Source organism: Corythoichthys intestinalis, chromosome 10, assembly GCF_030265065.1.
Source record: "Corythoichthys intestinalis isolate RoL2023-P3 chromosome 10, ASM3026506v1, whole genome shotgun sequence".
Classification (NCBI taxonomy): domain Eukaryota; kingdom Metazoa; phylum Chordata; class Actinopteri; order Syngnathiformes; family Syngnathidae; genus Corythoichthys; species Corythoichthys intestinalis.
This window is the reverse complement of record NC_080404.1, coordinates 34,022,873-34,044,560: the sequence shown is the minus strand read 5'-3', so window position 1 is coordinate 34,044,560 and position 21,688 is coordinate 34,022,873. Positions and strand designations below refer to the sequence as shown.

Sequence of the window (21,688 nt, the reverse complement as noted above, 5' to 3'; positions counted from 1 at the left end):
GTCGTCTGCCCGTCCGGCGTCAATCAGAGTACGCCACGTTGGGAGGGGAAGCAGCCAGCTGGCGGAAGCGGCGATCAGATGACTGACAGTCTCAAAAAAGATAACAATTAAACGGCCAGGGCCATCGCACCACTCAGAAGTGCAGCGAGCAGCGTGGGTCACAGTTAAATGTTAACATGGAAGATGGTTGGTCCTCTGGGTGGGGAATTCAATTTAAAAAAGAATATAGATGGAACAACTCTTCACTTCAGTGTTGCAACTGTTCAATTTTGCACATCAGATATTTTAAAGAACAAGTCTTAGCCAAAGTTATTTTTATTTTGTTTTTCAAAATATCTACATTTCAGAATATTGTATTTTCTATTTTTGAGCAGAATTCTAGCTTTCTGTAGACTAATGTTCCTATTGTTGAAAGCACAAAAGTGTGTAATAAACAACTAGCACATTTATATTTTGCATTTTGTTTTCTTACTGTACCGAAAATGAACTGAACCGTGACCTCAAAACCGAGGTACGTACCAAACCGAGATTTTTGTGTACCGTTACACCCCTAGTATGTATGTATGTATGTATGTATGTATGTATGTATGTATGTATGTATGTAATGTCGCTGTTTTGCAATTTTTTTCCCTTTCAGTTCTTGAATAAATGAAAAATACAATTAAAGTGAAGCATCTTAAATCTATAATGCAACAATAAAATTACAGAAACTAAGATAACATTGTTATAATGAAGACTATGATAAATTGTTTAAAGAATACAAAATAAAGAATTAAGAATACAAGGATAAATTAGAGAAACGAGGGGGAAACTCAAGAAAAACAATCTGATAAAATACTGAATGCAAAACACTAACACACTTAAGTTTTGCCAAACAAAGCTATTCAAGACATCGGGTGAAAATTCTTCTAGTTTTAATATTGCAATGTATGTCGCAATTTATCGCAAACCACATAAAAGTCCCAATTTAAGTTTTTCCAATATCGTTCAGCCCTAGTAGGTACAATACACTCCTAAATGTAAAACACAGAGCTGAAGTATAGGACATTTAGCCTAACCGACATCATAGTCCTCCTGGTGGCGTCAACGTTCCCATCAGTGGGATTGGATGGACATTGAATTTAAATGGTAACGTTCTCATTTCTCAACTGATTTTCTTGAGTATATATGTGATTTATCTAAATAATTCTCTGACCTGCGGCTAATGATGATGATAAAAAGGTAATTAATTGGTAAATGGAGTTACAATTATTAATTTATCGTGGGTGTACAACAGTCAATCAAGTAACAACTAATTGAATATCAAATTAATCAACAACTACTTCTTAAAAATCGCTAAAATGTTTAAGGCAAGGGCATAGGTTTGCATAGGGACGGTAGGGACATAACACTAGCAACTTTTCAGGATGCTCAAATTATCCCCACCAACTTTTAAGCAACCTTATTTGCATTACATAATGACTTCAGTTATATATAGGTTACTTAGATTGTCTTCCTATATGTGGTAAGGATAGAATTGATCCTACCATTATTAAGTGAACAGTACTTTCATTATGTTCAGACTTACACTGACCACTTTTCACTCGCTGAATATGCCAGTCCATTTTTTCCCCACAAACGCACGTTAGATTGGCTGATGACTTGGAACCCCCCCCCCCCCCCCACACACACACACATGCATTCACAGCCCAACAGAAATACAACATGCCGTTCGCCCCCTCCCCTTCAAAGACAAGGGATATCAGTTTTTTTCTGCCAGCAGCAGCCACCGTAAATAATGTAAACAGACGTCAATGTTGTGGAGGTGGGAAACACGCCACCAATTTTGCTACTGCTACAGTGCTTCAAGTCAATTTTACTCACTGAGATTTCTTGAAATAAAAACAGCTAGCTGAAAATAAGCTTAACAGAATTATTTTAAGCAAAAAGTACGGTATGTATATTTAATCTTAAAAGAAAAACTTGTTCGTCAGAAATGTTCTAAATTCAAGAATATTGTTCAAAACATTTGAAAGAATTTTTTCTTGATTTTGGTGAAAAATGACCAACTTTTAGATGTATAGGCTCAATATGAACAAATAGTAATATTTACTTAAAGTAAGTGGAAGAATTTGGCGCATTAATCTGTTAGCTAGACTTTATCACCCAAAAAAAGATGACGAAAATTATTTGACTAGATTTAACAAAAATTATCAGATTAAGACGTTATAAATTTGCAGTGTGCAATTAGTATAGGTCAATACAGATTTATTTTGCATTGATCATTTAGCTTATCAATTAATTTGGTTCATATTCGTGAGAAATTTAGCCCTGACCCCCATTCACCAAATATATTTGGACTTATTAATGTTCCGTCCCCAGAAAAAAGTGTACATGCAGGTTATGCTGTTATTTCGTCCCTACCAATATTAAGACCAAACCTACGCCCTTGGTTTAAGGCTTTTTTAAACTTAAAATTCTCAAAATCCCCCAAATGTCAGCCTCACAGCAGTAAATTTTATGTTTGTGTGTGTGTGTTCAACTCTTGAGTTTATCTATATAGCACTATACAAGAGCAACAGCAGCTGCACAAAGTACAATGGTATGAAAAATTATCTGAACCTTTTGGAATTTCTCACATTTCCGCATAAAATCATCAAATGTGATCCGTGTGCTTTAACTAAACCACCCAAACATTTATAGATTTATATATTTAAATGAGGATAGCATGCAAACAATGACAGAAGGGGTCAAATATGTGAACCATCACTTTTAATATTTTTAGCCTCCCTCCCTTTGGCAGCAATAACTTCAACCAGACGCTTGCTGTAGCTGCAAATCAGTCTAGCACATCAATCAGGACTAATCTTAGCCCATTCTTTACAAAACTGCTGTAGTTCAGTCAGATTCCTGGGATGGCAGGCATGAATCGCTGTCTTTATGTCATGCAACAGCATCTCAATGGGGTTCAAGTCTGGACTTTGACCTGGCCACTCCAGAACGTGTATTTTGTTCTTCTGAAACCATTCTGAAACTGATTTACTTTTGTGTTTTGGATCATTGTCTTGTTGCAGCATCCATTCTCTTTTTAGGTTCAACTGTCTAACAGACGGCCTCAGGTTTTGCTGCAAAACATCCTGATAAACTTTTGAATTCATTATTTCATTAATGATTGCAAGTTGTCCAGGCCCTGGGGTAGCAAAACAGCCCCAAATCATGATGTTCCCTCCATCATGCTTCATGGTGGGTATGAGGTGTTGATGTTGGTGAGCTGTTCCATTTTTCCTCCACACATGACATTGTGTGTTACTCCCAAACAATTCAACTTTGGTTGCATCAGTCCACAAAATATTTTGCCAAAACGTCTGTGGCGAGTCCAAGTGCCATTTTGGGAACATTAAATGAGCAACAATATTTTTTTAGACAGCAGTGGCTTTCTCCACAGAGTCCTCCCTTGAACACCATTCTTGGCCATAGTTTTACATTTAGTTGATGTGTGCACAGAGGAATTGGACTGTGCCGGTGATTTCTGTAAGTCTTTAGCAGACACTCTAGGGTTGTTTTTAACCTCTCTGAGTATTTTGCGCTGAACTCTTGGTATCATCTTTGGTGGACGGCCACTCCGCCAAACTCTCTCCACTTGAAGACAACTTCTCTGACTGTAGGTTGAGGAACATCCAGACTTCTAAAGATGGTTTTGTATCATTTCCCAGCTTTATAAAAATCAACAATCCTTGATCGCAGGTCTTCAGACAGCTCTTTTGACCGAGCCATGATGCACATCAGACAATGCTTCTCATCAAGACATTTCTTACCTGGTGGGTGTTTTATAGCAGGCAGGGCAGCTTTAAACCACTCATCAGTGATTGGGTACACACCTAACTTAAAATGTTTGGTCAAAATTGGTTTCAATTACTCTTTAAGTCTCCTTAGGCAGAGGGTTCACTCAATTATTTCCCCCCTTCTGTCATTGTTTGCATGCTACCCTCATTAAAATATGAAAACCTACATTAAGATATGAAAATCTATAAATGTTTGGGTGGTTTTAGTTCAAGCAGACACTGTATTTTGCACCGAATATTGCACCGAAGTGTCCAGTGAGGGTCAGGTAAGCTAGTATAACATTTCTGCATGTTATTTTAGAACCATAATACACCTTTTTGCATTGACGGTGTCTTTTCAGATGTACAAGCTGCCCATGCAACATGCTCATGAAACTCTTTACCAACACTTTTGCTAATCCCATTCTGTGATTTATTTTACAGTAGCATTACTGTTTGTGGTGCAGAGCCTCATGATGAGAATCAAGTGTGGCTTTTGAGCCTGATCACCCCGTTTCTCATTTTGAAACCCTCTTTGAAATTGCACCACCATCTTTCTGCGAAACAGTAGGGGAATTGGTGTTCATCTACCCATCTATGCCTTGTGACAGTTTGGATTAGAGTAGGATAGTCGTTTCTCCAACTCAGAGGTTGGGGGTTCAATTACCTGCCCTGGTGATGTCGTCCAAGTATCCTTGAGCAAGATACTGAGCCCCATGTTGCCCCCGATGCCGTGTCAACAGTGGGTGAATTATTATGTCAAATTGCTTTGAGTACCTGAAGGGCACCAGCCTCTTATTGCTACCTGTTCCAGATTTTTCCTTTTTTTTTAATGGTCACACCTACAAATATATAAAATGAACATATCTTCCCCTTGAAATTGTGATTTTGAATAAAATACTATAGTGAAATGTGGCTTTTCCACATAATTGCATTCAGTTTTCATTCACAATTTGTGTTGCGTCCTTTTTTGGAATCCAGTTTTTCATTACAAAATGCAAATCAATGTCAAACAGACAAATGTTGGATCAAAAGTACAGAACAGTAATGATCAGAACGTCAAGATTACAGTTTTAGAGTAGCGAAGTGAACCTTAAAAAGCCTTTTAAAAAAACGATAAGCCAAACATTATTTTGAATGCAGGAAATAACAGCTATAGACAGCAAATATAATAAAATACAGAAAAATGTAATTGAGGACGGAACAAAAGAGTGACTGCGAGCAAGGACCAAAAATAAAGAGCACTTAGTGACCTACGTCATCAATGCTCGCCGTCGCACGATGACGTTGGTAAGCAAACAGAACTGAGACGACCGACCTTTCTTGTTTTAAAGAAGCGTGAGTGAATATTGCCATTCATTTAGGTAATTTAATTCCCAAATGGGTTAACTAAATGTGGAACGAAGGTTGAGCTACTTCTCGGAGAAATCCGTAGTTTGTCCGGGAGCTATTTTCGCTTCAGCTCTTATTGTTTACGTTTTGTTTTTCCCTGAGTAAGTGCATCACTTTTAAGCATCGATTAGGTTTGGTCACGTCTTAATTGTCGATTTTGATTCTCAAAAGACCATTATTATAAGACAGATCTTTCAAAGATGTTACTCTTAGAGAAAGACGTCAATGAAAACCAGTCAACACAGCCCAAAATAGGTGCAAATGTTTTATCAACGCAAGTAAATTTTTTGTTCAAATGCAAATTTTCACAGTGACGTCAGTAGTACCCATTATTTCACGCGTATATAAAGAATTAACAGTGTTTACACGTGAGTCATCACTTTAATAGTCACATATTTTGCCCGGGGGAAAAAAGCAGAAAGAAGAGGTAAAGGCAGTTCCAGGATGCCACATTGTTCAGCAATCGGCTGTACAAACAGGACAGATGGCAAACACAATCCACCAGACCTTTCCTTTCACTCTTTCCCGACAAGGGACAGGGGCTTATTGAAGAAATGGCTACACAATGTTGGAAGAGAGATGTTCACGCCTACAAAAGCCTCGAAACTCTGTTCGGCACATTTTCTGCCTGACTGTTTCAAGGTGGATGTGTATGAAAAATATGGCTTGGAAAGCAAAGAAAGACAGCGCAGAAAAAGACGCTTGTTGGAGGATGATGCCGTGCCAACAGAATTTGTCCATCGCTCAACACAACAGGTGACACTGGCTTCGCCTTTGTCTCAGATGGAGAAAAAAGAAAGAAAGCGACAGATTAATCAGGTACCAGCAACTCTAGAGTGTGTCTATTTTTTCGCTATAATCTGAACCTATGTGCTCCAGTCTATCTGTGTTTATCTGCTGTCCGTGGCCACCTACAGTGCATGCTGTTTTAGTAAAACATGTGAATTTGTTTTTTTCCTCTTCATTTTGCATTTCTTCTGCTTGAGTGACCTATATTGTCTGAAATTATTTGAAGGAAAATTAAATACTTACTGTTAAAAATTTTAATATTTTCAAGATGAACTATAAGTATGAACACATAAGCAAGTGCAGATGTTCATTCTCTATATTCAGCTGTTCAAGTGCTTTGCAAATTTGGTTAGGGTAGTGTAAAATGTAAATGGGGTATAACGCAGCAAATGCTTATTAGAATTTGGAAACGCATAACAATGAATCTGTCCATTAGTAATGTGTGTGCCAAATTTCTCTTTATTTTGCAGCGATTGAGAGATATGTGTCATGAATCTACAACAATAATGACTGAATTGGTGAGTACTTTATTAGAACTATTGGTGAATACCCACGGACCAAACAATTCATCAGAATCTAAAAACGGGGAACCTAATTGTCATTTTTGGCTATTTCCTAATTGCTTCTTGTTAATTTCCTGACGAGGATATATATGTATAAAAGCAGGAGAAGAAGGATGTATGGATGGATGTAGTCCCATCTCTTTTTAAAGGCAATAAAATGTGGTTTTGCTACGTTGAAAAAGGTAATGCTGACAGTCACCATTTTACGTCACTACTCAGAACATTTTGGGATGCAAACAACAATAGTGACTTACGTCAAAATTGAGTTTGTTATATTATTTTAAACTGCAAAATATTTTCAGTTTGGATATTATCGATGGGTGAAAGTGGCTAGAATTTCTTGCCGGAACTCCCTGACACGAACCAGAATTTTTTGAGGAGAGCGGGGGAATTGTCAAACTTCATAAAACCATCAAAATGCTAAGAAAACTGCTTTTGGCACAGTTCTACATATAAAACGACAGGTTTTACACATGTATGGGGCTACTGCATTCAACTTATTATAACAAGGCATATATGAGAAACTGATTTTTATTCAAAATTGTATTTTTTCACTGATTTGCAAAATAAGTTAACAAAAAAACCAGTAAAACCAACCTCCATCTCCTAATTTTTACTTTCTCGCATTTCGCATCTAAATGCAAAAACATCAATTTTAAGTACCGTACTTCATAACTTAGGATGTACATTAAAATGGAAGATCATGTAAGCATTGACTTTTTTTTTAAATAACAAAGAAATAAGAAACATTCATTCATTCACATTCTTAACCCCGTATCTTTAATTAACAAAATTAAGTAATTTTTTATTTTTTTTTTAAAATTAAGTTCAAATTACTGTACTTGCATTATGCACAGTAAAATGGAATATCTTTTGAAGATCACACCTAGCATATATGAACAAAAATAATTCCCAAGTGCATATTACCATGGAAGATGTTCTGAACCACCACATCGGCACGAAAAAAACAACAACAACAAAAAGTAGAAATAAAAGTAATAGTAAAATAAATAAAGCCTCTTCGACTCTTTCCTTTCTCTTAAAGAGATCTGAGGCTCTAGTAAGCCACAATTGTTCTCTTGTACTAAAATATATTGTTAGAAACACATATCAGGAGTCGATAATATAAATGGCCCGGACGTACTTTGAAAACTGTCAGGGCCACCAGAGTGGTTCAACCTATGGGATCAGTAAAACTAATGCGGCGATTTAAAAAAATTTAAAAAAATCCTTAAAGAGAACCAAGAGAGGCTCTAATAAGCCACAATTGATCTCTTGTGCTAAAATGTATTTTTAGAAATACATATCAGGGGTCGATAATATAAATGGCACGGACGTACTTTGAAAACCGTCAGGGCCACCAGGATGCTCCAACCACTGGGGCCAGTAAGAATAATGCATCGATTTGGACACAAAAAAAAAAATTTCACTTTAATTCCCAGTGGTTCTGTGTTTTTATTATGTTACGCTATCCCGATCAAATACAACTTTACAGTCTATGCTGCAGCTATTGCTCTCCGTGGGGCGTAAACATACCTCGTTCGCTCTCGCGTGAACGAGCGCAACCTGATTACTGCTGCTGATTGATTTTTAGTATCTCAGTACCCACCTAATGTTATACTACAAGACGACATGTTTCTGAAACCCCCAGCACCCGACCAAGCGCTTGAGGAAAAAAGACCACTCAGGAAACAGAAAGTCACCGGAAGAGTTAAAGAAAAGTGAAATCCACTTTGAAAAGAAAAGGGAGAGAAAGTTTCGGCCCCAGTGGCGTAACCGCAGGAATTGGCCCGGCTACGATGAGACAAAAAAATTGAGGTTTACTGTGAGGTGTGTAGATCAATGCCTACATATGCAGACAAATAAGTTAGAGAAAAGTTAGGAAACATATGGTATGAAGATTGGGGGTGACCAAACGTCCACTTTTGCCCGGATAAGTCCACTTTTTAAATCCTTTCCGGGGCACCAGGTGGGGTTTTATAAATTGTAAATTGTAAAATTTTATAAATGAAGATGTCCGGTTTTCATTTCTTTTCTGCATGAATGAGTTGGCGCAGCACACTTCAGACTGGGCAGCAAGTTTAATGATGATTAACACATTTGTGCCTTTGATCGTATAGCTCCCGAATCTTCTCTGGCCAGATCATAGCGACAAATCTGTCAATCATGATCAACTTTAAGTACCAAACTCCACCTGCACTGGTAAACAAGAAAAATAGTATGGTTGCAATGCTTAGCTGGAGTGAGAGTGAGAGGAAGTACAAGCATGAAGCAGAAAAACTAGTTTGCGTGTTCAAAAAAAAAAAAAGTATATTCTGTATATTGTCGTCAGTCCTTGCGATGCCAATATTATGCTCCCGCACATCGCGATGACAATGTTCAGGCATAATATATATATATTTTTTAAATTCTCGTATTGTGGTGGGGTCAGAAATTTTCGTATGCAAAAATCAATGGTACTTTTGACATACCCAAACTTGAAAACAGGTCAATCTTGACCCGAAAACAATATACCGTATTTTTCGTCTATAAGTCGCACCTGAGTATAAGTCGCACCAGCCATAACATGCCCAACGAAGAGGGAAAAAAACATATAAAGGCGCACCAGAGTATAAATCGCATTTTGGGGGGAAATTTACATGGTAAAATCCAACACATAGAACAGATATGTCATCTTGAAAGGCAATTTAAAACAAAAATGCAATAGAGAACAACATGCCGAATAAGTGTACAGTATGATAATGTTACATGATGCATGAACAACAAATGCGAACGTGGCCGGTATGCTAACGTAACATAGCTATTAAGAGTTATTCAGATAACTATAGCATAAAGACCATGCTAACGAGTTTACCAACCCATCAGTGTCACTCCAAAACACCAAAATAACATGTGAAATGAAATAATAATGTGTTAATAAGTTCACACATAAGTCACTCCAGAGTATAAGTCGCACCCCCAACCAAACTATTAAAAAAAACTGCGACTTATAGTCCGAAAAATACGGTACTGCAAAGGTTTAGTATTTTCAGGCCAATCTAATTTACAGATCAAATTTAATCCACTAGTAAAAATATGGGCTGATTTCTAACATAAGACATGGGTTATTCAAAATCCGATTCACGATCCTCTGAAAGATGGCGCGATCAGCCCGATTTCAGATTATTTGATCGGATCAGTTCGTCTGTCCTGTACATATTTGCTTTTGCTGAGTATTACTCTCTGCAAGTATGTTTTATTCTGCCTGGTTAGCAGGTTACTGAAAAGGTGAGTGGTCAGTTGCCAATCAAATATCGAACTGGATAAACTTGGGTTGATTACTATGATGAACGTACTCGTGTCTCAGTCTTGATATTCACATTGATTTACAGGTATGTCCGCCTGAAAGCCCCAAAAAGATAAAAGTGGAAACCTTGACTGGGGAAGTGGCAGAATTGCACAATGAAGAAATGGCTGAGCAACCGAAATATTTGTTTGTTCAACCAATAGGTTTCGTAGAAATCCAATGTGCACGACAGACATCCAAATTGGAGGTAAGAGCTCATTGTGTTTTTCTAATGTAGACTAACACCTTATTGTCCTTTATACTGACAGTAGCACGGAACCACAAGTCTGCATAAAATTATTGTGTATTTCATAAATCTTTATCATTGGATATGCTGTCCTCTATAGTCAGAACTGGGACTTCTGGGGCCAAAGACATCTCAAAGAAGGCCAACTCTGAGGCCATGAGTTCAATACTTCATGTTTTGGTCTGAATTCGTCTCTAGCCTTTATTTGCTGGGCAAAGCCAGGAGGATTTTCTCTTGGCTCTGGCCAGTTTGCCATTCCTTAAATCTGAGGACTGCCATCATACATAGTATTTTCGAACTATAAGATGTACCTCCATATAAGTCGAACTAGCCAAAACGGGCACAACGACGAGGGAAAAACTGTAAGTCACATTTGGTGCATAAGTCACATTTTGGGGGGAATTTTTACTTTATCAGAGACCAAGAGCAAACATTATTGTAACATCAATTAAATGGAGAACAAGCTTAAATAGGCAGGTGTCTGTTGACAGCACAAAATAACATGTATACAAAAACACTCAATCTCACTTCAAATCACTACCAAATTCATTACTCTTGATCTTCAGTATCACATCTGAATAATTCCGCCAACTCTGGAAGTGGTCACTTTCATATTCATACCTAAGGACAATTTGGAGTGTTCCGTCAGTCTAATATGGATGTTTTCGGGGTGTAGGAGGAAACCGGAGTACCGGAAGAGAACGACTATAATCAAGTATGTGAAATATTTTAAAGTGAACCATAAAATACAACGCAAACTAATAAATTATTGCCCCCCTACCCCCGATACCATTGCAGAGTGTTCCAGAGCATCATGGGGGGTCTCCACAGCGAGTAAAAAAGGATCATGCCTATGCTACTTCCAAGTTGATCAGATCTTCTGGCACGCTAAGTGGCATGTTCAAAAAAATGAAAAAAGCGCCGGGGCTGGAAACAGAGCCATTTAATTCTTCTACTATTCACTTTGAGGATGACTTAGAAGCAAAAGAGCACAGAGCAGAATATCTACCTTCATCATCAGACACCTGTACGTCCGGTGACCGTGAACGTCATCTGCACGGTGCAGACCCATGTAAGATGCTCAAATCTATTGTTTGAACTTTGAATATAACCTAACTGAGCTAGTCCAGTTTTGTAAGGAGGTTTGCATAGGGATGGTAGGGACATAACCAACTTTTCAGGATGTTCCAATTGTCCCCACCAACTTTTAAGCAACCTTATTTGCATCATATAATGAGTTCAGTTATATAAGTAATTTAGATTGTCTTCCCATATGTTGTAAGGATAGAATAGACCCTATAATTATTAAGTAAATTATTTTCGTTATGTTCAGACATACATTTATTGTATTTCACTTGCTGAATGCGCTGGTCCATTTTTCCCCCTCAAACACATGTTTGTGATTGCCTGATGACTTGACCCCCCACCCCCGCAACCGCCACACAGACGCACACTCTTACCCACACTGCCCCACTGACAGCCCGACAGGAATACAACATGCCGCCGCCTCCTCCGCCCCCTTCAAAGAGGAGGGATATTAGCATTTTTTTCCAAGCAACAGCAGCCACTTTAAGTAATGTAAAAAGACTTCAATGTTGTGGGGGTCGGGGAAACGCCACTAATGTTGCTGCTAAGAGTTCGACCTGCATCATATTTAGCATAGCATTAAACTTACTGGCCTGCAAAACTACTGCGGCCAGGCCAGCCTCCACAAGGTACAAACAAGTCAAGCTAGCCGTCCCTCATTTACAGTGGGGCAAATAATTATTTAGTCAACCACCAACTGTGCAAGTTCTCCTTCTTGAAAATATTAGAGAGGCCTGTAATTGTCAACATTGGTAAACCTCAACAATGAGAGACAGAATGTGGGAAAAAAAACAGAAAATCACATTGTTTGATTTTTAAAGAATTAATTTATTATTTTATTTATTTATTTATTTATTTACATATATATATATAAAATTTGCGTCTGATGGGGGGGGCAACTTTACGGAGGTCCATAGAGATGGTCACAAAGCAAAAAGTGTCGTCCTTTTTTTTTAATTTTCTTTTTTACTTCTGGATCATGGTCTTGCGAGCCTTTTGCATTCAAGCTGCGAGCCATTTGCCGTCGTGTTGTGGCAATTGGGGTTCGTGCTCTTGCCAATTTGTAATCGTGCTTTAGGAATTGGGGATCATATTGTGGCAGTTTGCATCAGTGCTTTTTTTCTTTTGCAAAGCGTTTGCAATTGGGGTTCGTGCTTTTTTTCTATTTGCAAAGTGTTTGGACTTTGCATTTCGCCTGACACCTCTCGGCCACTGTAGAAATGTAGCCCTGATCCCGTTCATCCAATCTGTTTGACCTTATTAATGTCCCGTCTCCAGCAAAAAGTGTATGCTGTTATATTGTTCCAACCAATGTTGAGACCAAACCTACGCGCTTGGTAAGTAGTCTGGAAGTCCAGTTGTTTAGTCCCAAAAAATTCACCAGTCAGTTTTGTTATAACTTGCCATGGTGGGAATTTGTATGTTTGGTAGTCACACTTACAATACGAGATAGACAGCAACTTAAAGATCTATGTTCATACAGTATTCTTTGATCTGCTCACAATATTTAGTTACTCAACTTTTGCCGACGTTGATTCTTCTCCCAAAGAATACGCTAAATCCTTTTCCACTGTCTTTCTCAAACTGATAATCCTGCCGCCCGCTCTGACGTTCCACCACATTAAACTATTGTTTTCTCAATTTTCAGAGGTCTAAGAAATATGGTATACTTTGAGCAACCATCTTTCACGTGAAGGTCACTTAAACTAGGTGCTTTCTCATCCTTTAGCACAAAAGGCCAGAGACGCATTTCCAAGTTAGCCGAAAAAAAGTGTACTTTATAATGAGGTTAAACAATTATGCACATGCACCAAACATGTGTGTTTGTCTTTTTGTGCCCTGCAGACACCAGTAAAAATGATCCTGATAGTGAGGAGCCAGAGCCACATGACCTTGAAGAGAATGACGAGCCAGCGCCCCACCACATTAAACAGGAAGAGGAGCCTTACAGTAGGTTGGAAGTAGTACAGGTAGCCCAACACATTCAAAAAGAAGAGGAACCAGAACTCCATCATTTTAATCTAGAAGAGGAGCCACAACCACCCCACAAAGAAGACGAAGCAGTGCCAGAACCTCCTCGAACTGGAGCCTCACACATTAAAGTGGAAGGCCATGAGGCTGAGTCAACTAATTTTCCATTAACTGTCATTCTGAAGACTGAATATGATGAGGATGAAAGTGCTGAAAATCAAAGTGACGAACTAGGAGCAGGCACTTTCCCGGCAAATTGTACAGCAAGTGCTGATGGCGCCACAACCCGACAGCCAAATATGGAAACAAGAGTCGCCACAAATAGTGTGGAAACTTCAATAAATGTAGCGCAACCGTCCAGAGTAAATGAGGTTTTCAAGGTTCACGCAGTGAAAAAAAGACTTTCACCAAAATTGGATAATTCAGTCAAGTCACTGTTGATGACACCTTTTAAAAAAAGAACCCTTACAGAGAAACTCCAAGTGAAAGAACGTGGACCTCATCAGCCGGACATCCAGATGAATCAGCACTTTAAAGACAAGGGGGCGAATTGCACACACACTTTTTCCAAGACCTGGTTCGCCAACAAGGCTTGGCTAACCGGATGCAGTGAGACCAATGCTTTATTTTGCTTTCCGTGTCTCCTTTTTCAAATGCCGCAATCCGACCCGTTGTGGATTAAGACAGGATTGACTGATTTAAAACACTTTGACGAGGAAGCAAAGAATCACGAACTAACTACCATCCACGTGGAAAACGCATTGCGACTAGCCATGTTCGGAAAAGCAAGCATAGCATGTCAGCTGGACGAAAGCTACCGGTTAGGGATTCGCAAAAACAATGAGGTGGTGGACAAAAACAGGCAGATGCTGTCAGAAATAATTGACCGCATCAAGTTCTGCGATGCCTTTGAATTTTCCCTGCACAACCAGAACGAAAGCAAAGGCTTTGAGAATCCTGCTGTTTTTCGAGTGTTGGTAGATTTTGCTGCGGCACTGGAAACGGATCTTCATGAGCACCTACAGAACATAGTGTTCGAGGGAATTTCCAAGACCCTACAGAATGAACTCCTCGACTGCATGTCGTTAGTTTTAAGAGAGGGCATCGTGGAAGAAATCCAGAGCGCCGATTATGTCTCGATCCAGGCCGACCAGATAATGGACATTTCTGCTCAGTGTCATCTGGCGCTCGTTTTCCGCTACATTGACAAATCCCACGATGTTCACGAAAGGCTTTTTGAGTTGATGCCTCTCCGACACGCCACAACCGATTCCATCGCCACAATGCTGCTGGATCAGTTGAGTGTCGTCATTCCGGATCACCAGAAGAAAAAGCTAATTTGCCAAGCGTATGACGGCTCGAGTGTCATTAACGACACTGTGAGTAGTGTGCCGAAGAAGATAGAGCACCTCTATGAAAATGCGCACTATATCCACAGCTACGCTCACCAACTTAACGACATCATGCAACAAGTGACTTCCTCTGACCCGCAAGTGACTAATTTCTTTTCAGATCTGGCACATTTCTCAACCTTTTTTTCAAAATCTCCCAAGAGAATCGCTAAGCTTGATAATGCAGTGGCCCAAAGACTTCCAAGGGTGGGCAAAATCGAGTGGAACTTCCAAAGTCAGGCTGTCCTAACTGTTTTCCGGCACAAAGAGCACCTGCTCCAGTGTTTTGAAACAATCATTGAATCAGGAGAGTTTGATTCCAACACTGTGAGAGATGCCAGGGGGTTGGTGAGAATACTGGAGGATGACACTTTCAGCTTCTTCCTGAGACTGTTCCACCTCATCATGCTTCACATCAGCATTCTTGACAATCTACTCCAGGAGCAGCCCATCAACTCGATCTTCATTAAAGAAATAATGCAGAACTTCACTGACAGCATACACGCAGCCAGGTTCATTAAGGTTTTGAAGAGTGATATACAGTGATCCTTCGCTACGTCGCGCTTCAAACTTCGCACCTTCAGTCCGTCGCGGATTTTTTTTCATTAAAAAAATAAATACAGATAAAGTGTCCTGAGCCCCACTCTCTGCTCTTTGTTCAGCTGGCAGTGCACAGGCACTGGAGTTGCTTATTAAAGTTAACGATGATTGACAGATGTTCGTGTTTGAGCTTCCCAGAGACACGAACTTCAAAAGCGCTGAATGCGTCAATCATCGTTTAACTTGTTAAACAGTCGCTGTGACAAATCATTGTGTGTAAGTGAGCAGCTTGAGCAGATTTGAGTGGACTCACTCTATGAAACATTTATTAAAGCCATGCATTTTTCTACTACTTTATGTTTAAAAATAATTCGGTGGGACAGTAACATGTCTAAAACCTATCATAATTATTACATTTGAAGTGATTTTTTTTTTTTTTTAATTAAAATACTGTATACATATATATTTTTTAAATTATATTTTGGGGAAAAAAGTGAAAAAACATGTCTCATATGTATCTCTTTCCGATGCTAAATCTTAATAAAAACATTAAACAGCCCAAAAAAAAAAATTGGGGGGAGGGGTTGCTTCGCGGTTTTTCCACTTATCGCAGCGGGTTCTGGTCCCCATTAACCGCGAAAAACGAAGGGTCACTGTAGTTTTGCTCTCTTTGTTGCTTGATTGTTACAGTTTCTTGTTATTTTAACACCTGACAACCAAAGTCTAAGCCACTTCACTGAGATATGATACCTGAACTCATCTGGTTCTGTTCAGGGATTCCCTTCCTTCCCTAGGTGAAGAACACCGTTGCAGTTTACCTTCACTGGCCAAAAGACACCAAACACTGGGCCAAGGTGATCATCAGATGGTAGCTACAAAGGTGAGGTAATCAGATGCTAATCAGAATAGGGATATATTGTGTTGAAATAAGAAACACACCTTTAGAAAAGCTTTTTACAGCAAATAACTCATTCAAAATTGAGTTTAAAAAAAAAATATATATATATATATATATATATTAAGAAACCCATTTTTTCCTCACATATTTGTGTTGGAAATGACAAATTTTCGGTCACGTTTTTGAGAGAAAGCGATAGATGCTGTCAAACTTATTTTCAATATTTGTGTGAAAATAGCATCAACCACAGGGAAGACCAATTGTATTGTTTAGTAAAAGGAAAAATCTGAAACTGACCACACTAGGACATGCACAAATGTTTAAATGGAATTGACGTATTCCCAAGGTAAATACTACTGAAACGTACTCTTAAATTAGATGTTTTTAAAAAATTTTTTACATAACTGCAACAAACGGGTCAATCCAATATTTTGTATACCACTAGAGGGTGCTGCGCACCACACTTTAGGAATTGGGTCCTTTATTTAAAAAAAAAAAAAAGTTTTATTCATTAGCTGCTTTCAGACGCAATACAGTATATCTTACGTAACATTACCGAGTAGCATGATTCAGAATTTACCCAAATCAAGACTTATAGGGAAATGTACCGGTACTTTACCGGCTCGGTCACATTTTACACTACAGTAGGGCTATCCAACTCCAGTCCTCGAGACCTTCGATCCAGCTTGTTTTCCATATCTCCCTCCTTTAACACACCTGAAGGATCAGCTCATCGGCAAACTCTGCAGGAGCCTGATAACGAGCTTGATTATTTCAGTCAGGTGGGTTGGAGAAGGGATACATGGAAAATAAGCTGGATGGGGACTCTAGAGGGAAATGTGGTACTCAGGCATGACGTCATGCATGTTTACTTTTTTAGATTCAGCTGAAGAAATAAAGTGAATTTACTGTACCGATTGGACCCATTATTTGTAAAAGACCAGATTGAAGAACAAGTCCTCAATCACACTATTCATTATTATTGTCATTTATTTAAAACTTCATAATACGGAGAAAATATACTATGATACCTTGTACCGTACTGCCTTTGCTCAGCTGCAGAGAGTGCCATGCCACCCCATTCAAAAATTAGGTCTCTTCCTAAAATTGATGAAAACTTGTTGTATTAAGCTGGTTAATTGTTTACTGCTTGTGAAACATTGTTATTTCATTTTGTGGTAAGTAAGGATAAGAAATTCCAAATGGATTGGACATCTATAGCTGTTAAGGGAAGCCAATGAGTTAGAGCAGGGGTGTCCAAACTTTTTGCAAAGGGGGCCAGATTTGGTGTGGTAAAAATGTGGGGGGCCGACCTTGGCTGACGTCCTTTACGTAGAACAATATATTTAAGCAAATTTTAGCAAGCCATTCTGTGTGTAAGATTTGCTTTATTATTTCTTTTAATAATTTCAACAATCTCACAACTAGCCTTTGTGGCGTTCTCTTTCGACTCTCGGGCTCTAGCGAAATACCGCTGCTGTGAAATTAAACTAGCTTCAAGTGGCTTCAATTTCTCGCTATGTATCTTCCCTGTAATCTTGTCGTACATGTCAGTGTGTCTTATTTGGTAATATCGCCTCACATTGAACTCTTTAAAAACAATGACTGTCTCTTTGCAAATGAGGCAGACAGTTGTTGTGCATTTTAGTGAAGAAATAGTCCAATTTCCACCTATCCTTGAAGCGTCGGCCGTCGCAGTCAACTTTTTTTGTTGTTGTCGCCAGTTTAGAAAATTGGGAGTAACGGGTCACACCGGGTAATGTTGCTTAGAGTACCGCTGCCTTTTAGTGGGTAAATGAGGAGCAGCATTTAGTGTGTAAAATACTTCATATGCTGGTAGCAGTACTGCTGACCAATTTATTAAGTCTGTGTGTGGGCTAGACTTGATTGATTTTATGACAGAGGCTGGGGGCTGAATGAAATTTGACCACGGGTCGCCTTCGGCCTCCGGGCCGGACTTTGGACATGTCTGAGTTAGAGCATTTAGATGTTTTCAAGCGTTTTTCAGCACTTGAAGTGTTTTTTAAATTTTTATTCATTCATTCTTGTCATTCAATCATGTTTTATTATAAAACATTGCACATTACCTGTGAATAAACTTTTTTAACTGCACATGCAGTAGTTCTCTAAAAGATAAAGTTAAAAACATTTATTTCCAAACAACTAAATTGTCATTTTCTTCACTCAAAATTAAAATACAGAAGTATTTTGTTTCAGAAAAAGAAAATCAAAGTTTTAAGGAAATTATTTTTTTCTGAGAAAAGAACTACTAAATTACATCAGTTCTCTAAGTCAAAGTTATGTTTTTGCATTTTAATACCTGATACTGAAACATTCTGAATATGAGCTAAATGTAAGCCGTAAACCTTAAACAACAGGCATTATCTGACTGAATTCACTCACAAAGGAAAGACAGTCATGAAGTAAATTAGCAGCCACAAAACAATTACCATACAGTGACTATATGGAACGTACAGTAAATATAAATTTCACTACTTCCCACATTAGTATTGCAACAAACGACAGACCTTACAATTACAAACAATATGTTGGGGTCGCGAAAGTGAAAATACCTAACAAGTACACTTATATGTTCATATTAATGACCATTGATGTCTGCCACCAAATGCTAGCAGGCTAATGTAGCTAACTGACTCTACAAGCAATCGGCGGACAAGATCGATGAAATTTTTAATATTCACCAATCACCCAAAATGTATGAAACTGTCCCTGTTCAATTGAGTGCACTTGTACTGACCACTTCATCCTATCAACTTAATTCACCCACGGAACCAATATGGGAGATGTTGTGTTCTGGAGGGGAACTCCTTGACGGGCGGTGTCGGGGTCAGAGGGACTAAAGACTCGAGCGGCTGACTTGACTCGCCGCCACAGACTAACAACCATCATCCACTACAGCGGTGACCCCGACATCTGCCTCGCTGAAGTCTCCAAGGCATTTTAAGAACATTAAACGAGATGGCGGACACTGGCTTTCTCGAGCTATCGATGTTCAATGAGTTTGCTGCAGCCGCGTAGTTCGCTTGCGCTTGAGGCGCAGTTCGCCCTTCGTGTTATTTCTGACGATACCACACCCTTCTACAACGTGGTGTCTTCGCTAGGGTACTCGGCGGAAGTCAAAGTTCAGCGCTTCAACGTCTTTCCGCCAAGGGAGGACAGGTATACGGGGCTCTAGGCGCACCTTCTCAGGCTCCTTGAACCGTCGTACGCATTTACGACTTCAAAGACTGCCCGAGGTTCGCAACGATGATGGCGACGCTTCCGCCCCGGTACCTCGCAGTCTTGGTCCCATCCCTTGCGCCCGCTCCCGTTCTGGCGTTTCCCGACGCGGACGTTCCCGTCTCGCCTCCAGCGCCACTCCTGCTCGCTTCAGCTCTTGCGTTTCTTGCCGATGTTGCGTCTGTTCATGGCCTTCTCGACGCCGCCGCGTCCTTTCCTCGCATGCTTGACGAAGCCGCGTCTGCTCTTGGTCTTCCTGACGACGCCGAACCTTTGCCTGCATCTCTGGCCAGCCCTGACGTCGCTTCTGTGCCAGCTTCTCTGGGCACCGCCATCGCTCCTGTGCCTGCGCCTACGGAAGTCTCCGGTGTTGCTCTCCTGCCAGCGCTTGCGAACGCCGCCACCGCCGTCTCTCCTGTTCTCTGCTTCAAGACAATGACGACGTTGCTTCGACTTCGGTTTCAGCACTTCCTTTGCTCCTGCTACGACTGGTCGACTGGGTCCATTCCACCAGTTGCCATCGTCCCCGGGTATGGCTTGGCAACTCTGACTGCCACACCTGTCGCCCTCATCTCCGGGCTCGACTGGGTGGCACTGCACGGCACGCTCCTTGGCCTAGCCGTCCACCCATTCGTCCTCACGATCGTCCCTTTCGGTCGTCCAACGCCTGGCACCATGGACGTCCTTCTGATCATCTCGTTCATTAGTCTTCCACCTGGCGTGTTTGGGTGAATTCTGGGGTGGTCTGTGTAGTGGCCACTACATCCTCTCAACATAATTCACCCACGGAACTAATGTGAGGGATGTTGTGTTCCGGAGGAGAATTGACGCCCGGTTTCCGGGTCAATGAGACTAGAGACACGAGTGCCCGACACACTGACTCGACTCGCCGCCACAGACTCACAAACATCATCCGCTACACACACTTAATTGTATTGGCTTCTGTGTATTACATTATAGACACTAACCATCTCCATCTTTTTATCAAATGTTTGTTTCCAGGTCTGCAACACCATCTTGAACCTTGCAAAAGAGAGATTTGCTTTCACGACGCACCTGATCAGTGCTACGCTGTTGCTAGCAGATAGATACGAGCACTACTGCAGCAATTTCCCTGAAATGGCACTAAACTCCACAGTGGAGGCTTACCCACTGCTCAACAAGAACAAGCTGAAAATGGAATTGGGTGTGATTTACGGCAACGATGAGTTCAGGAACTGCAAAAGTGTCGTGGCACTGTACCAGCTCTTCATGAGGAACGGTCTTCAGGACACCTTCTCTGAGACTGTGACTCTGCTCAAGATCCTCATCACTATTCCTATGATGACGACGGAATCAGACCGGTGCTTCTCCACGCTGAAGAAAATCAAGACATTCCTCCAGAACGCCGTTTCGCACAATCATCTCAATGCGTTAGCTGTGATCGCTATGGAGAGGAATTTTATCAAAAGCATCCCAGATTTTAACCACAGAGTCATTGAGAAGTTTTCTTCCCATTTTGAAAGGGGTACATTTACATATAAAAAGTAGAACACTGTAATGTTGTTTTATGTGTACAGATCAATAGCATGAGGACCACAAAATGGTCATCTTGTGTAAAGCTATTGTAAAATTGTGTAAATTATAAATACTCTAACCAGCAATGAAACTTGTTTTTGTGACATGCTTACCTCAGTAATAAAACTTTATTTTGCTTTCTGCTCTTGCACATTTTATCACTTCAATTTAAGAGATCCCTCTGGTGTATTGCAACCACAAAATCTCCAGGTGGACTGACATTGAAGGACTATTTGCTATTGAACAAATGAGATTCTAAGGTGCAGTTGTGTTTTCCATAGTTTTTATAAAGACCATATTATGCACCAGGAGAAACATCCTGTATATCCAAAATTCTTCCAAAAAAAAGTTGCGTATCAGTAGAGACATTTTGGCATTAAGTTTGAAAAATAGACTTTATTTTTATTTTTTTGTTATAGTGATGTGGCCATATTTTGTATCCTCATTAAAAATAATCGATGTAAAAAAAAATCATAATAATTTGGTGTCTTTACTGTATTGATATAAAAGTCACCCCAATACTCTAGGACAGTGGTTCTTAACCTGGGTTTGATCGAACCCCAGGGGTTCGGTGAGTAAGTCTAAGGGGTTTGGTGAAGGTAAACGCAGAGCCCTATTTTTGTACGCTGATTAAATCTAGGGAATGTGGCTTTTTAGAGCAGGTTTTGGACTGGTTTGCTCCAAATTTCAGGTTTAATCCATTTCTTTAACTGCCGTCCTCGATGTGATGGGAGGAGGAAGTGGTTTGCTCAGTGGAAGGTTGACTCGCACTTGGAATGAGGGACTGCAACAGACCAATTGGTAGCATAGGCTCAAATTTGAATTTGAATGGGAATTTGCAAAGTTAGCTTGCTAACTTAGATATACTCCTTATGAATTTGAAAAAAAA

At 39.9% G+C, this 21,688-nt stretch overlaps 1 protein-coding gene across 1 annotated transcript; it reads left to right on the top strand.

Annotated features, from left to right (window-relative positions):
* The first annotated feature begins 5,054 nt into the window (after nt 1–5,054).
* Nucleotides 5,055–20,940, top strand: LOC130923456 (uncharacterized). Its single transcript, XM_057849189.1, has 9 exons — nt 5,055–5,090; nt 5,608–6,011; nt 6,452–6,499; nt 9,916–10,077; nt 10,793–10,831; nt 10,915–11,188; nt 13,048–15,076; nt 15,879–15,984; nt 20,245–20,940. The coding sequence occupies exons 2-9, from the start codon at nt 5,637–5,639 to the stop codon at nt 20,770–20,772; spliced, it is 3,561 nt and encodes a 1,186-aa protein (XP_057705172.1). The 5' UTR covers nt 5,055–5,090; nt 5,608–5,636; the 3' UTR covers nt 20,773–20,940.
* The last annotated feature ends 748 nt before the right edge of the window (nt 20,941–21,688 follow it).

Excerpts from the sequence above, each read along its gene's own strand:
- LOC130923456 (XM_057849189.1), top strand. The coding sequence starts at position 5,637 with ATGCCACATTGTTCAGCAATCGGCTGTACAAACAGGACAGATGGCAAA. Across the intron at positions 6,500-9,915 it reads CAACAATAATGACTGAATTG|GTATGTCCGCCTGAAAGCCC; the intron begins GTGAGTACTTTA and ends ATTGATTTACAG. Across the intron at positions 15,985-20,244 it reads ATCAGATGGTAGCTACAAAG|GTCTGCAACACCATCTTGAA; the intron begins GTGAGGTAATCA and ends GTTTGTTTCCAG.